The sequence below is a fragment of the Cygnus olor genome, chromosome 5 (assembly GCF_009769625.2).
Source record: "Cygnus olor isolate bCygOlo1 chromosome 5, bCygOlo1.pri.v2, whole genome shotgun sequence".
NCBI classification, from domain to species: Eukaryota; Metazoa; Chordata; class Aves; order Anseriformes; family Anatidae; genus Cygnus; species Cygnus olor.
In genome coordinates this window covers 40,246,183-40,260,121 of record NC_049173.1, presented here as the reverse complement: position 1 = coordinate 40,260,121, position 13,939 = coordinate 40,246,183, and the positions used below count along the sequence as shown (strand labels likewise).

Below are 13,939 nucleotides of genomic sequence, written 5' to 3'. Positions count from 1 at the left end.
CTCCTGGCAGCCACCAAGCCTACAGTAAATGTGCTTACTAGAAAAAGTATGTTCTATAGGCTGTATCACTGTACTGAGACCTTCCCACTCATGAGTGCAATCATAAGGCAACAGGAAGAATGCCAAGAATGTCTTAACTGAACTTAATTTTGGAAGAAAGAAGTTAGTTTTTCCTAGGTCTAAGAGTCCTTTATTTCATAAGCATTTCTTTACCAACAGGTTCCCACTCTATCACCTAGTGTACAATTTGAAATGAATCAGAAGTGAATCACAGAACCCTGACATCACATGAATAGTGATTATACTACTAAGAATGTGAATAACTTCTTGTAAGCTACCTGAAGTCTTCCAGTCATTATCAAAAGCTATCAATAAAAACAACACAACACAAGAAAGCATCAAGCAATTGTCAAGTAGTCCGACAAAATGCAAAGCTGAAACTCATGGGTTGCTATACTGATGTTGCTGTATAATATTCTTTAAGACTTCTACAAAGTGTTTTTTTGTTTTGTTCTTTTCCTGGTAACCTAAAGATTGTGTGAGGACGGTGTTATAAATGTCTATAAAGATTATTAAAGCAGCATCTGATAGGAAAACTGGGGCAAGTAACGTTTTTAAGGTTTAGCAGCAGGAGAACTTAATGAAACATACAGACCTGTGTGAAATATGGAGCTACATGTGGAAGTACCATGCTAGGGTTTAGTGACTGAATTGAAATAGCTGTAAGACAGTGTCACTGCCCCAAATCTTATGAGATAACTTAGAAAGGCTAGAAGGAGCTGAAACTAAAAATATTTCCTGAATACTTCATTGATGCTTTCTGGAACTTGCCTTCACAGATAGGAACACTATTCCCTACAATCACTCTGTTTCACTTCAGTTAAAAACTTATACAACACATAATAGCCTTACTATGGGCTTATTATTCCCTTTCAGCAAGGGAATTTGCTACCCTGCTAAGGAGGCAGTCATTTAACTCTATTTGTTCAATTGATCAAATTTGGTCAGAATCAGATTCTTAAGAAGCCACCCTCCCAATCATCAGTTATGAGTGTGAAATCATAGAACAGAATCACAGAATGGGTTGGGTTGGAAGGACCCTTAAGGACCACCCAGTTCCACCCCCCTGCCATGGGCAGGACACCTCCCACCAGACCAGGTTGCCCAAAGCCCCATCCAGCCTGGCCTTGAACACCTCCAGGGATGGGGCATCCACAGCTTCTCTGAGCAACCTGCTCCAGTGCCTCACCACCCTTTGAGTAAAGAATTTCTTTCTAATGCCTAATCTAAATCTACCCTCTTTTAGTTTAAAGCCATTAGCCCTTGTCCTATCACTGCACCCCCTGAAAAAGTCCCTCGCCAGCTTTCCTGTAGGCCCCCTTTAGGCCCTGTAAGGCTGCTATAAGGTCTCCCCGGAGCCTTCTCTTCATTAGACTGAACAGTCCCAGCTCTCTCAGCCTCTCTTCATAGGTGAGGTGCTCCAGCCCTCTGATCATCCTTGTGGCCTTCCTCTGGACTTACTACAAAAGTTCCATGTCCTTATGTTGGGGGATGCCATCACCAAGAGCTGAGAAACAGATTCAAATTAAACTAGGGTGTTTAGTTTTTGAGTGAGAAATAGCCTTATTTGTTACAGGCAGCTGAAAGCTCAGTTAACGTAGACATCAGGACTAGAGGCTAATGTTCCCATTCCAATGCAGAATTGGTTTTCTCTAAGCCAGTGTGTTTCAGAACCAGTCTAATTTGTTGCTAAATTCAACAGTGATGAAGATACCACAGTCTCCGTAAGTAACTTATTCCAGCACTTGACCATCTGTGTCAGAGTTCTCCCTGTTGCATTAAGTTTTTGACTAGACAACTTGAGCAGCTTCATCATATTACGTCTGGCCCCGAGTAGAGAGAAAAAAGACTCTGTTTTCCTTACCAATGTATTTTTTTCTATTTAAAGATTTCTTTCCTCATCTCTTTTCTCAATTAGGAAACATTAACACTGTCTTTTTAACTTTTCTTTAGAAGCTAGACTTTCTAGATCTTTGTTCAACTCTAATGTTGTTTTTTGAACGTTCAGCAATTTGCCCATTTATGAAGCAAACTTGAATAAAGTAATACAGAAGACATCTTAGCATCAGAGCATATTATTTTGAATATATATATATTAAGGTATGGTGCACAGAATAACTGTATATATGTTATAAATAATAAAAATAAACATACGCACGCTTCTGTGCCTATATATCCCCTTAGAGTTTTTGTCTTTTCTGCAGTACTACAATACCATTACATCCTTTTCAGTTTTAAAGCCTGTCTTCATGTTGATATTCTTTCCTGCAGAACAGCTGTATATCAAGTTCACTGTACTCTGCTTTTACAATTGATTACCCTAAGTGTAAACTTAGTACTTGTTCTTAGTGAATTCTTCTTCATTTCAGATTATTATTTTAGATGGCTAATGTCTTTCAGAAACAATGTAAGCTAATTACTATGACCTTACAAAGATGATGCATCAATTAGGTAAAAGAATGGCATTCAGTAGAGTGGACCAAAGCATTCAGGGAATTGCACTAAATCTTGCCTTTTTTTTTTTTTTTTTAATTTGGCTTTTTGGCTTAGTCTACATAAATGCTTGTAGTAATATATAAATTTATTTACACAAGCAATTGGACTTATGGGAAAAACCTCCAAAATTAAAATGAGAACAAATCAGTATTTTTACAGAGAGGAAAGAACCATACTATATTGTGATCAGTTCCACACTAGCAGAACACTAAACGAGCCAAATAAACAGAAATGCTGAAAGAAATGCTACAAATGTGACAGTTCTCCAAGTCTACTTCCCATTTCAAACTCCCTGTAGAATGGGAAGGAGAAAAAAAAAAAAAAAAATGTTCTTCCAAATACTCACTAACAATGCAGATATATCCAAGACACAAGTGAGTCTAATATGCATCCAAGAAGGATAATAAGACTGTTCTGTGTGAGGGTAGGGAACATTAGGGGCTAAAAGCCTCAAGGGAAAGCCATTACTCTCTCTCAGAAACAGCTTTGGGAAAGCTAAATCTTGCAGAAAGCTCTGGGTGGATAATTCTTTAAAATGAAAACAAGAGGATAAAAGCTCTTGTCAAGGGGAAATGGGATGATTTTGAGAAATTAAAACGTTCTTCAAGAGAAACTAAATGAAATGTGGGTGGAAAGCATTCCATTAGCCTTGGAAATTCATATCAAGTACACAGAACAAGGTAAAAAGTTAACACGCCCCTACACACGCTAATATTCATTGTTCTGCAGTATGGTTAAAGTATTGATCTTCCCAAGCGTAGATGAGAACTTTTTAATCAAGTACTCTTCTTCTATAGAGCCTAACAATCGTTATTTGAGAGTTCAAGTTTTTTCAAAACTTGAAATCATCATACTAGAGGAGCCATGTGCAGTTTTTCAGCTATAGACAACTTCTGAATAATTCAAGTGTAATGCCTGGCAACACAGCTGTGCTGGTATAAACACGGCTAGCTAAGACAAACCAGACTTCCAGAACAGAAACAGAAAATTCTGAGGACAGTACCACTAGGTGACCACTCACCTCAGCTGCATGCTTCACACTTACTCATCCCACAGCCACAGTGTTTTTACAATGAGCTTCTATCTAACTGCATGATTGATCCTGGTGCAGCCAGTCATCAAACCCATGGAAGCATGAAGTCAGCTTCATTCGAAAGTTCAAATTATAACAGAGCAGCAGACAACAAGCAGCTTACCTCTTGAGGACCTGAAGATGTTACAGGTAGCTTAGACCCCAGTTTCTGGCCTTGACTTTCATTGCTGACTCATACTTCTACCCTAACTATAAAGTTGCCCTGGTATAGTATTTCTGACTTAGTCTCAAATTTCCCTTAAATATCTCAGCTTCCCAGTCTTTGGTCTAACTTCTAGATATATTTCTGGAATTAACATTTACACACTACCAGGCAAGCTATCTTCTAACCCAGCAGATGCAGGCATGCCTTTGTCCCTTCCTCAGACTGGGACATATCTTATTCACTGTAGATGGAAAAAAAAAAAAAAAAGAAAAAAAAAAGGTTTCCAAAAAGCCTTCAGCTTCACTACAGACTTAAAATACACCCAAGCACCATGCACCACTATCAAATATTTACATACAGAATCTGCTTCCCAATTGCTGATTCTAGCTAGCTGCACTATGTCAAATTTTCACCAGAGAAATTTTCTTGTATGTTCAAGTGTAAGCTTTATTGGCCCCACTGCAGCAGTTGCTCTAGCACAGAAAGTGTCTCATGCCTCCCAAGTACTGTTGTAGCACATTTCTTAATATTAGTAATAAAGGTATCTGATCATTTTCTTATTCAAAGTAAACACTTTTTTTTTAGTGTACATTTTTTAAAAGAATAACACTACACAGTGGAGATCAACACTAGATAGAGCTGAATAAATATAGCTGAGGAACAGAGATGACAACCTCATCTTTATCCAAACTGTAAATTTGGAAGGTGAAGTATTTTCAAGAAAATGTAAAGGTTAACATAGAAAAAAGGCTCTTCTCATCTCACACTACAGCCCTGTGCCAGAGGATTCTGTATTTCAAAAGAAAGGAATTATGGCATATTGCTAAATGACCACAATATAGATGACACTAAGCACTGAATTCTTCTTAACATAACCTCTATGTACATACGAACATTAAAGCTGCACTGTTTGAGGATTCCTGAAGTTACCTCCAATGCAAGTATAATCTTAATAGTTCTTAATGGGCGCTCTCTTACCTTTGCCTTTTCCTGGCTTTTGCACTTTCACATTCTGACCTCTTTAATGCGATGAAAAAAGTGGTATCATGTTTAGAAAATTATCGTAGCTTTTCATCTCCAGTCTATCCTGGGTAACAGAAACATCTACTGAACTGTGTAATACTTTACGGGAAGCCACTTCTTTCTCAGATTTATAAAAAAGCATTGCCAAAATATGTCTTTATACCTGGCAATAAACAGCAGAATACTGAAAGACTCAACATTAAAGCATACACAAACCAAATAACAAAGCAAAATGCACAGGGAAGCCTAAAGAACAAATGACTGATTTCTTGCTTCTACTTCATACACATGCTGTAGAGAAGAAAAAATTGAAATTCATGAAACATTCTCAGGAGAATTAATTCTTTTCTATTGCTATCTAAGCTTTTGTGTACTGCAAATTAGAAGTTATATTGTTTTTCTGAAGCTATATTTACAGGTATGAAGATATAATTTTCTGTCATAGCCCTGTGGTTACTATCAGTAAATGGGAGGTGGCTTTGTAAAGCAAGATTTCTAAGTTTTATGTATTTTCTTTTATTGTTTATTTCATGACTCAAACAGCTATATTGAAAAGACTGAAGTCAAATTAGCTAATTCGAACTTTAAAATACACACAAAGAAATCTAGTTTCATTTCTTTGGGAAAAAAATCCACAGACATCAGGTTAAAAAAATAAATAATTTTCTTTTTGGTACTATCACAATTACCTTTAATAGTTAGCTAAATGGCACTTAGCTTTCTACAGAGCAACAGTTACTCTTCTGTTCCCACAATGTCATTAATTGATCATTAACATAGTTTGTTGCCAAGCAATACTAAATTTTCTGCACTGTATTTGACCAAATCACACCCAAATTACTGAACACATAATGATTGACGCCATTGTAACACAGTATAACACTGTGAACAAACTTTAATCACTTTTTGGGGGGACTAGGGACTTCAACGTTCACTCTAGGCTTTGGGAGCAGAAAGGACAAACGTGAGACAAACAAATGACTGGCCAGACAAAGCTAACAGAGAAAAAAGTAAATGACAAAAGTTGGCTTCTGTGGGTGTGCATATGCCCTAAAAGCCAGAATTCTGACTAAAAGGCAATTATATCCTATAATTTGGTATATTTGGTAAAAGAATAAAGATAAATTTGGTACTTGAACTGTGATTGTTTTATAAGTTATTGTATATTGCAACTAGACTGGAAGAATGTATTTATGTTAAGAGCAGAATTTTTTTTCTTAGAAGACTCAATATATTTTTGCATGATACTGATGCAAAAGTGAGCTATGGAAATATGAGTTCACAGAACTAGACAACACTGCTAACATAATTATTTTCTTTTTTTTTCGAAAACATAAGCTATGATCAACTTGTTGATCACCTACAGAGACAACCAACTCCTTTGACAGATGGTCTCCATTCTATCACAATAATTATCTGGCATCTTTCATCCAGATCAGTCCTGAAGTGGTTTCCCAGATTTCTAAGGTTAGTTTACAAACACTCTCTTTATCCCACACTGAGTCAACAAGCTGGTTTAACACTGATCAGATACTGCAAAACAATTTGCATCACAGCCTAAGATTATTATGACCATTAGAAACTGCAAATTGCAATAGGTTCACATGAATTCTGTTAAGAACATTGCTAATTTATGAAGTTAAAACAATAACTTTTTTGAAAAGTGGGCTGCAGGTTTAAATCTTTGTTAAAATATACATTTTTTCCCTATTGAAGATTGACATAGCAATATAAACAATTAATTTCACTGCAAACAGTTTTTCATGCTTGAGCTTCTACATAGAACTACAACACATAAAACATGTATTAATGTACGTGCATTATGTACATGTATAAATGTACATGTACTCTGGGGAAAGAAAAAACAACAAGAACAACCAGTTGCTTTCCTAAAACCCTTTACTTACATCTCTCAAGAAACCAGGCACAGGGACACTGCATGGTGACTGACACTTAAAAGAAGTTTCATATTTCTTTTTTCCACTGAGCATGCTCATCTTGCCCAGCAGTAACTGAAGTGCCAGAATTGTAGGTTAAGCATAGCTCTTCCATGTGCTACAGCAAGCATGCTTGCAGTGCTTAAACACAGAGGCAAATATATAAGATCTTATACTCAAAGGCTGAAGACATAAATATCTTCATAATATTAAAATTGTGACATCTCAGGGATTTCTTAGCTCTTTCATGACCCTCTGATGTTTTCAGGAAGACATAAGCGTTTGTAGAAATTAGAACTGTCAAGCATGCTCTTAGGAGTGTTCGTTAGGTAGTTTGAAGTAAAATTTCAGGACTTCACTGTAGACAAAGCGGGGAGGTAGCAAAATGACAATATGCTGAAGATACATTTTGTCCCAATTGCTACAGAGTTTTTAAACATTTGTAAAAATGATTTAAACAAATGTATTGTGTGCTCAAAGGAAAGACCCTTTAACTCTATATGGCCTATAAGCTTTAATGCACATTAAAATAGTTCATTGAATCTTCAAAAGATGTATTTAAAAAAAAAAAAAATAGCAGCACACTTCAACATTAAGATACATTTACATGGTAAGATAGAAGCTTACAGTCAAAGAAAGAAATTGGGACCTCTTACCATGCACCTCTTACCCTACACAGTAAGCATACAAATAGGGGGGAAAAAAACATCTGCTAGAACAGAAACTGACTTACTATCAAACAGTCAAAACATCAAGCACGCAGTAGCATGAGAATAGCCATGGGTAAAATGTACGATGAAGTATTGTTATTTCACTTCTGTGTGTAGCAGATACAGAGTTTAAAAAATTAAGATATAATTATCCAGTGAAGTGAACACTGCTGAAATATTTTTACTAATTTGTAACACTTTCTGGACTAAATATATGTCAACATGCATTTATGCAGTCTTGCAAAGATTATTATAAAGAAGAACTAGCAAAAATAGAGCTCCGCTACTGAGCATACGCTTCCTGTGTTCTACTGAACTGTCAGCATTAAATAGTCGATGTGGCCATGGAACAGCGAGCTACTATGGTGGTTTTGACAACAAAGCTGATAGTACAAGTGTCTTTACAACGAAGCAGTGATGTAGGAGACAAAGCCATACTGACTTCCAGAGACCGGTCTGACACTCAAAAGTACATTATTTTGCAGTTGTTTTATATACTACATAACAGGAAAACATGGATACAAGGGGTTAAAGCCACTGTTTTACCTACAATTTCACTCCAGAATTACAGTCACTAACAAAGACTTCCTCCAGAATAAATTATCTCCCTCCTGAAGTTGTCATATTCTAAGCCAAGATCTATTAATTACTTTTTTTCCATGAATTCACAGCTTCAGCCATCTTGTTGCCAATTAAAAGAGGAAATTAGAAGTAGGTATTAGTTAAAAGTAGGTGACCTTTCTGTTCTGAATTAACCTCTCTGATGGAGAGGTTGCACCAAATCTAGGCCTTCCTTATACACGCTACATTTTCTAGTCTTTTCAATCACCTTACCCTACCTCCTGCTCTTCCTCTCTATCCACTCCCCTCCCTCCTTTGATTTCTCTATTACGACTTCCTTCCTTCCATACAATCATTTTTTTTAATCCTTAAATGTTATTGTCAGCTCCGCTTATATCCTACACTTCCTCTTCTTTTCAAAGGCAATCAAATGTAATGTGTTCATTTGCGCTCTACAGCTCTTGTCAATCTAGATCATAGCAGTAACAGCATCCTGTAGGTACTTGTAAAGCTGAAAGGTTTTCCCAGTCACATAGAAAATGTTTTTAATCCCTGTCCTATCTAATCATATTTTTTCCTCTTTGCACTGTTGAGAGCTGTTTCAAGCCTCTACAAACCTTCTCATAGACTAAAAACAGGACCACTGTCCCTTTCTGAGAAACTACCTGCCTTCAGTCTCTCATTGCACTCTTTTTTTCCTGAACTCTTGTCCTAGTCCACATCCCGGTTTTTCTATTGCCTTTACTTTTGGCAATTCTTTTTTGGAACTCATCTTACTCATCCTGACGCAACCTTTTCATGGCTCGAAGAAGCCTCTTTCAGCATCTCCTTCTATCTATGTTAATAAAAATCATGCTGTTGAATAAAATAAGCACTGGCGTTATACTCTTCTCTCAGATGTAGTTATCCACATGACTTCACACTGCCTCGTATGACCCTCGCTGTTTCTCTCTAAAGTACACGCCCATCATTCACCAGTTCAAGCTAAAGATGGCCAGATTTGAGAGGGGAGAGAGAGAACACATTAATCATCCCAAAGTACGTGTTCAAGTTGATTACACTGAATAAGATTTTGGTCTTTTTTAAAAAAGAAAATGAAAGTCCACCTAACTCTCAACTTTTGGAATCAGCAGGTAACCACCACCTTGTTGATTTTGGACTCACCACCTTGTAAATCAAGGTATTCATTTCACATTCTAGTGTCATTTTCTAACCAGAACTGTTGCAGACCCACAGACAATATCACAAACTCCAAGATCCAATCTTTGCTTCTTACCTCCTTAGCATAGGTTTTAGATTATCTCAGCTCTCTTGAGCTTTCTCTTGAAAGTTGCCTTTCTACAAAACATCCTGGAATCATTTACAACACTGTGGCAAAATTTTCTCACTCATTATCTGAACTTCACACATCCCACTTTCTCATTTTTCCGCTTATCCATACTGTAAGAGAAATTATGAATACTCGTGTCCTTCACAGTTTTAAGTGTGGGTTAATTCTTCTTGGTTAGGCCATCTTTGTGCTATTCCTCACATAAATGGCAGAAGGCTGCCAACTTCCCTTTACACACTATTTTTGACAGCAGCCTCTCTTACACATAATCTGTTTTTTTCCAAGCTTTTATAATTGATTTCAGGAATATAAATTTGGCTGTGTACTTTATAGAAAAATTGTATTTATAATTGTATATATAATACTAGCAAGTGCCGTATAGTATTAACACGATGAAGTACATATTCTGAAGTGTGACACATCAACATCTCTTATCTACTACGTACTGTTTTTCTTAACCCTAGACAGTAAATAAATCAAGGGATTTTTTCCAGAAAGAAAACTTAAAATGTAGTAAGAAGATCTGTGCTTAAGTCTTGGAGGATTCTGCATTTTTAATATTGAAGTAACACTTGCTCAGATTACAATAATCAATTTCCGGAATAATATACAAAATAACATACAGCAGCATATTTGAGACAGAGGATACAACTTTAATCTGATTAGAATAAAGGGTAGTAGCTTTACTTAAGTATTATGCATGGGAATAAACTTGCTTAATCATTCGATATACTTGTAACCATTCAGCCTTTTTTTTACCCACTCTTTTTCTCCCTACTCCTCCTCAGTCTCCCAGATTAAAGTTTTTCCATTGCTTCCTTTGTTGGCATGATGAAATGAACATATTTTCCGTAGTATTTTTGTTGATGGCTACAAAAACCTTCTCTAAGCAACTTCGTTAAATAGGTTATCTATAGTTTTAAGTTGCATTTTACAGTTTCCTCAGCTTGGAAATTCCAACATATTTTAAGAATATGCATAATGTCATAGAAGACATACAAATACAGACACTACTACATTTTGCCCAACAAAGAGTCTCAGTGTCTACAGTGCACATCATGGCTGTAGCAGTCCTTAATGAGCTCAAGTATGAAACCCTTTTGAAAGATTCACATGCATTGACAGCTGAACTGGACAGGTACGCTTCTTATCTCTGTCACCTTAGTCCTTATAATACATGGATGCCCAGGAATCTGAGAGCACATGCTGATTTATATACTTTGAATATGAAAAAGTTATTAAAACTAAGCAAACTAAATCCCCGATTCAGTGTTTTACATATAGGACTTGAAATCAACCACATAAAAATGGATACAAGTTATTATTGGTTAAAAAATCTCAATATTTTAACTGTACAAAGGTCTTACATGTGCTTTAGATGTCTTGCCTCACTCCCAGTGAACCAAAACTTATAATCGATGTTTGTTTAAAACCTGGAGCTTTGTGGCAGTTCAGTGGATACATTCTTTACAATAATTAAATGGAGGAGGAAAGGAGCCAAAAAGAAACAAAACAATATCGATAATTGCATGTTTTATCAACTTTTCCCAGACACGTATTTCTCTGTACAAGCTGTAAGTATATTTTTAACAAATGCATTTCCAATGGATGCAAAAGATTAGTCATTGTTTATACAGTATTTATGTGCTGCAGTACTACATCAGCACTGTGTGTTACTATTTAACTGCACAGATTAATTATTTTAGAGGTGAGTGGGCGTTTGAAAGCATTCAATGTCTAAGGGCTACTCTGCAAGTAAACTTTGCAAGATGCTTTCAGAGTAGTTCACATTACTGAAAGATACAGTGTTAAACAAATTACTTACAAAGTATTTGGAACCCTTTTGAGTGCCTTCAGTACTAGTATATTTTAATCATATAAAAAATGAATATGTTTACTAATGAAAAAGATTGGAAAAGTAGACAAAGTATACAGGGTTACAGCAATAATCATCCACATACTACAATTCTTATGGCAGAAAGAGAAATGGATAACTGACAGGCTTGAAAAATAATTCAGCTGTGATTTTTATTAGGATTTTTTCTCACTACTGAGAGACAACTTAAAATCTATACAGGTAACGTAAAAGGCAATCCAATGTTACTTCACCCAGCTTAAAAATAGCTCTGTTCATTTCAAAATATTTAACATAAACACGTTGTTGACACTTTATGAGCATATTACTGCATATTACAGTAACATAATGATTACTTGTTAAAGTTTACCAAACTGATATTCAAAGAAACAAACAAAAAAAGAGGAAAAAAACACAAACATATGGAAGTATGGGTGACTGGGGTTTGTCCTATTCTCTCAAGAAAAATAAAAATCACATCAATCTCTTGGCACGTATTAACATGCATACACAGATCAACAAACCCATAAAATATCCATTTACCTACTGAATGTATAACGATCAGTTAAGCCTTTCTAATTCTCTAGTAAATCAATGTAATTCACTAGTAAATGACCTAGAAGTAACCAGTACAGAAACATATTCATACCATTCCAAAAACCCCCAGACACTCACCGAAAGACTGAATGCAGGTTTCAAGAAGATCTTCCAAAGTTGCCCCTTTGGCCAGGTGCCCCAGTGGCACCATTGTGACCTGCGTAAGATTTGAAAGGCTGTGACAATGACTGATCTGCTTCAGCTCAAGTGCTGATTCAGGAGCAGTGCTGCATCCTTGGGCAGGTTGCCTAGAAGAAAACACAGTAGCGAAGTAAGTACAAGATGAGTGAGTGGCAAATTTTACGCCGCATGGAAAAGGGGGACAGATTTAAAGGGCAATTAATTCCCTGTAGCTAGGTTGGTGAAAGACATAGCCCTCCCACTTAATAAGTACACCAAAGAGACTACTCAGTAAATGATTTTTTTTTTTCCTGCTAAACATGGATTGTAGAGCTCACAGTTATAGAGTTCCTTGAATGATGTCTCAGGTTAACTCTCAAGCAAAGCAATAAGACTTCTGGTATGTTTACATTACTGTTTTAGTACAAGATTAAAAAACAGCAACAAAACTTTAAACTGTGTATACAAGCCATGTAACAGGAACATCGTTATGCATTAATGTACTATACGTTTTTGTGGTTACCAAAAGTAAAGGAGAAAAAAAATATAACTATAATCAAATATTACACATTGGAAAAACACAGACTAGCTTTATTAATAGTGATTTTCCAAGTGATATTAAGTCCCCAAAATATCAGTGCAACTTTACAGTGGAGCATTTCACAATCAAAAAATATTGCTGGTGAGTTTGTATCGATTCTATACTATTATTTCCTACTAAATTGTTTTAAGAGTGCATACATGACTGAATTAATGCTTTTATTATGAAAGGCTTATAACTATAAATGAGGCCAAAAATAAAGCAAGTATCTAGTTTTAGGCTTGTATTTTACTCGTACTATCATTTCTCAGAGCTTAGGAATGTGTACATTACAGATAATGTTAAAAGATGTTTACTGCTTGTGGACGTGTTCTTCTTTCTGTATGAAACATTAAAGAAAACAACTATCATGAAGAGTGCTGAAACGTTTTCACCTGCAAATAACAGGAACCACTTCAAAATCTGATTTGAGAGCATGATAGTACGGCTCCCAAAAGGGCAACAGCCACTGCTGTTTCCATAAAACTCAGGATTATTTCAGAGACAATTCACACTCCACAATCTCCCTAAGGAAGTTACCGCAGCATCTTTAAGTTGCTATCTTAAGCTTTCATACAGCTTTTCTTAGACAGAGCACTATGCAAAACTTTTTATTAATACACTGACAATCCTGAGAAGAAAAGGCATAGAAATGTATCCAGCGTGCATACCACATACAGGCAGAGACTGCAGTAACGACACCAGCATCCCATACAGGTGGTCCCGGACAAATTTGGAAATACAGATGCCTAGTGAAGACAGACTGGACCCTACCTACCTCATGTCAGCGATTTTCAAGCCTTCGCTTAAGTTTCTGACTCATTTCCACGCTGGAAAAGCCACGAAACTTCACGTGGTGTCACTCCTCGCCCACCGCCAGCTGAACGCAGCCCTGACCCCGCAGGGGCAGCGACCATCGCTCAGCTCTCCTGCACTCAATCTGGCGCTGGCTATGCAAAGAATTTTCTGTTCCCTTCCCCCTTTCTCTAAATTTCCCTCGTCGCTTTGTGATCTGACTTCCTGTTCTCGCATAAAGCGGAGCGAGGGCCCGATCAGCTTTCAGGGTTCTCTTTTTAGGCGCTCGGCCACCACCCCTCCGAGCTTCGTGCCAGGCCCCCGCAGCGCAGGGCAGAGGATGCTCGGGACGCGGCGGTGGCGAAGCCCGAGTTTTAGCGGAGGATATTTTCGGTCTGGCCATCCGAGCCGGCACCGAACAGCGCACAAAAGCAAAGTTCACGGCCCCAAAGAGGGTCGGGGCAACACCGCGGCCCGCTCGGCGGACCCCGCCGGCAGAGGCACCCCAAACCGGCCAGGCGGTAGCGCAGCCCCCGGGGGCCGCGGAGGGGACCCCTCAGGGACCTCCGCAACACCCACCGGCTCCCCGGGGGTGGCGGCGCCCCCCGGCAGAGCCCCACCCCCCCCGGGCTCCGAG

General features: G+C 37.5%; 1 protein-coding gene across 2 annotated transcripts in view; it reads right to left on the bottom strand.

Annotated features, from left to right (window-relative positions):
* RASGRP1 (RAS guanyl releasing protein 1) overlaps window positions 1–13,939 on the bottom strand; it is a 43,240-nt gene that overhangs the window by 28,967 nt on the left and 334 nt on the right. The window contains exons 1-2 of one of the 2 annotated variants that reach the window (XM_040560467.1): window positions 13,286–13,791; window positions 11,886–12,055 (exon numbers count right to left, since the gene is read on the bottom strand). In XM_040560467.1, the coding sequence (XP_040416401.1) occupies window positions 11,886–12,055; window positions 13,286–13,290 (175 nt within the window). In that variant the 5' untranslated portion in view covers window positions 13,291–13,791. Of the gene's footprint in view, window positions 1–11,885; window positions 12,056–13,285; window positions 13,792–13,939 lie in introns of those variants that run through there. The other variant, XM_040560466.1, reaches the window with a different exon arrangement.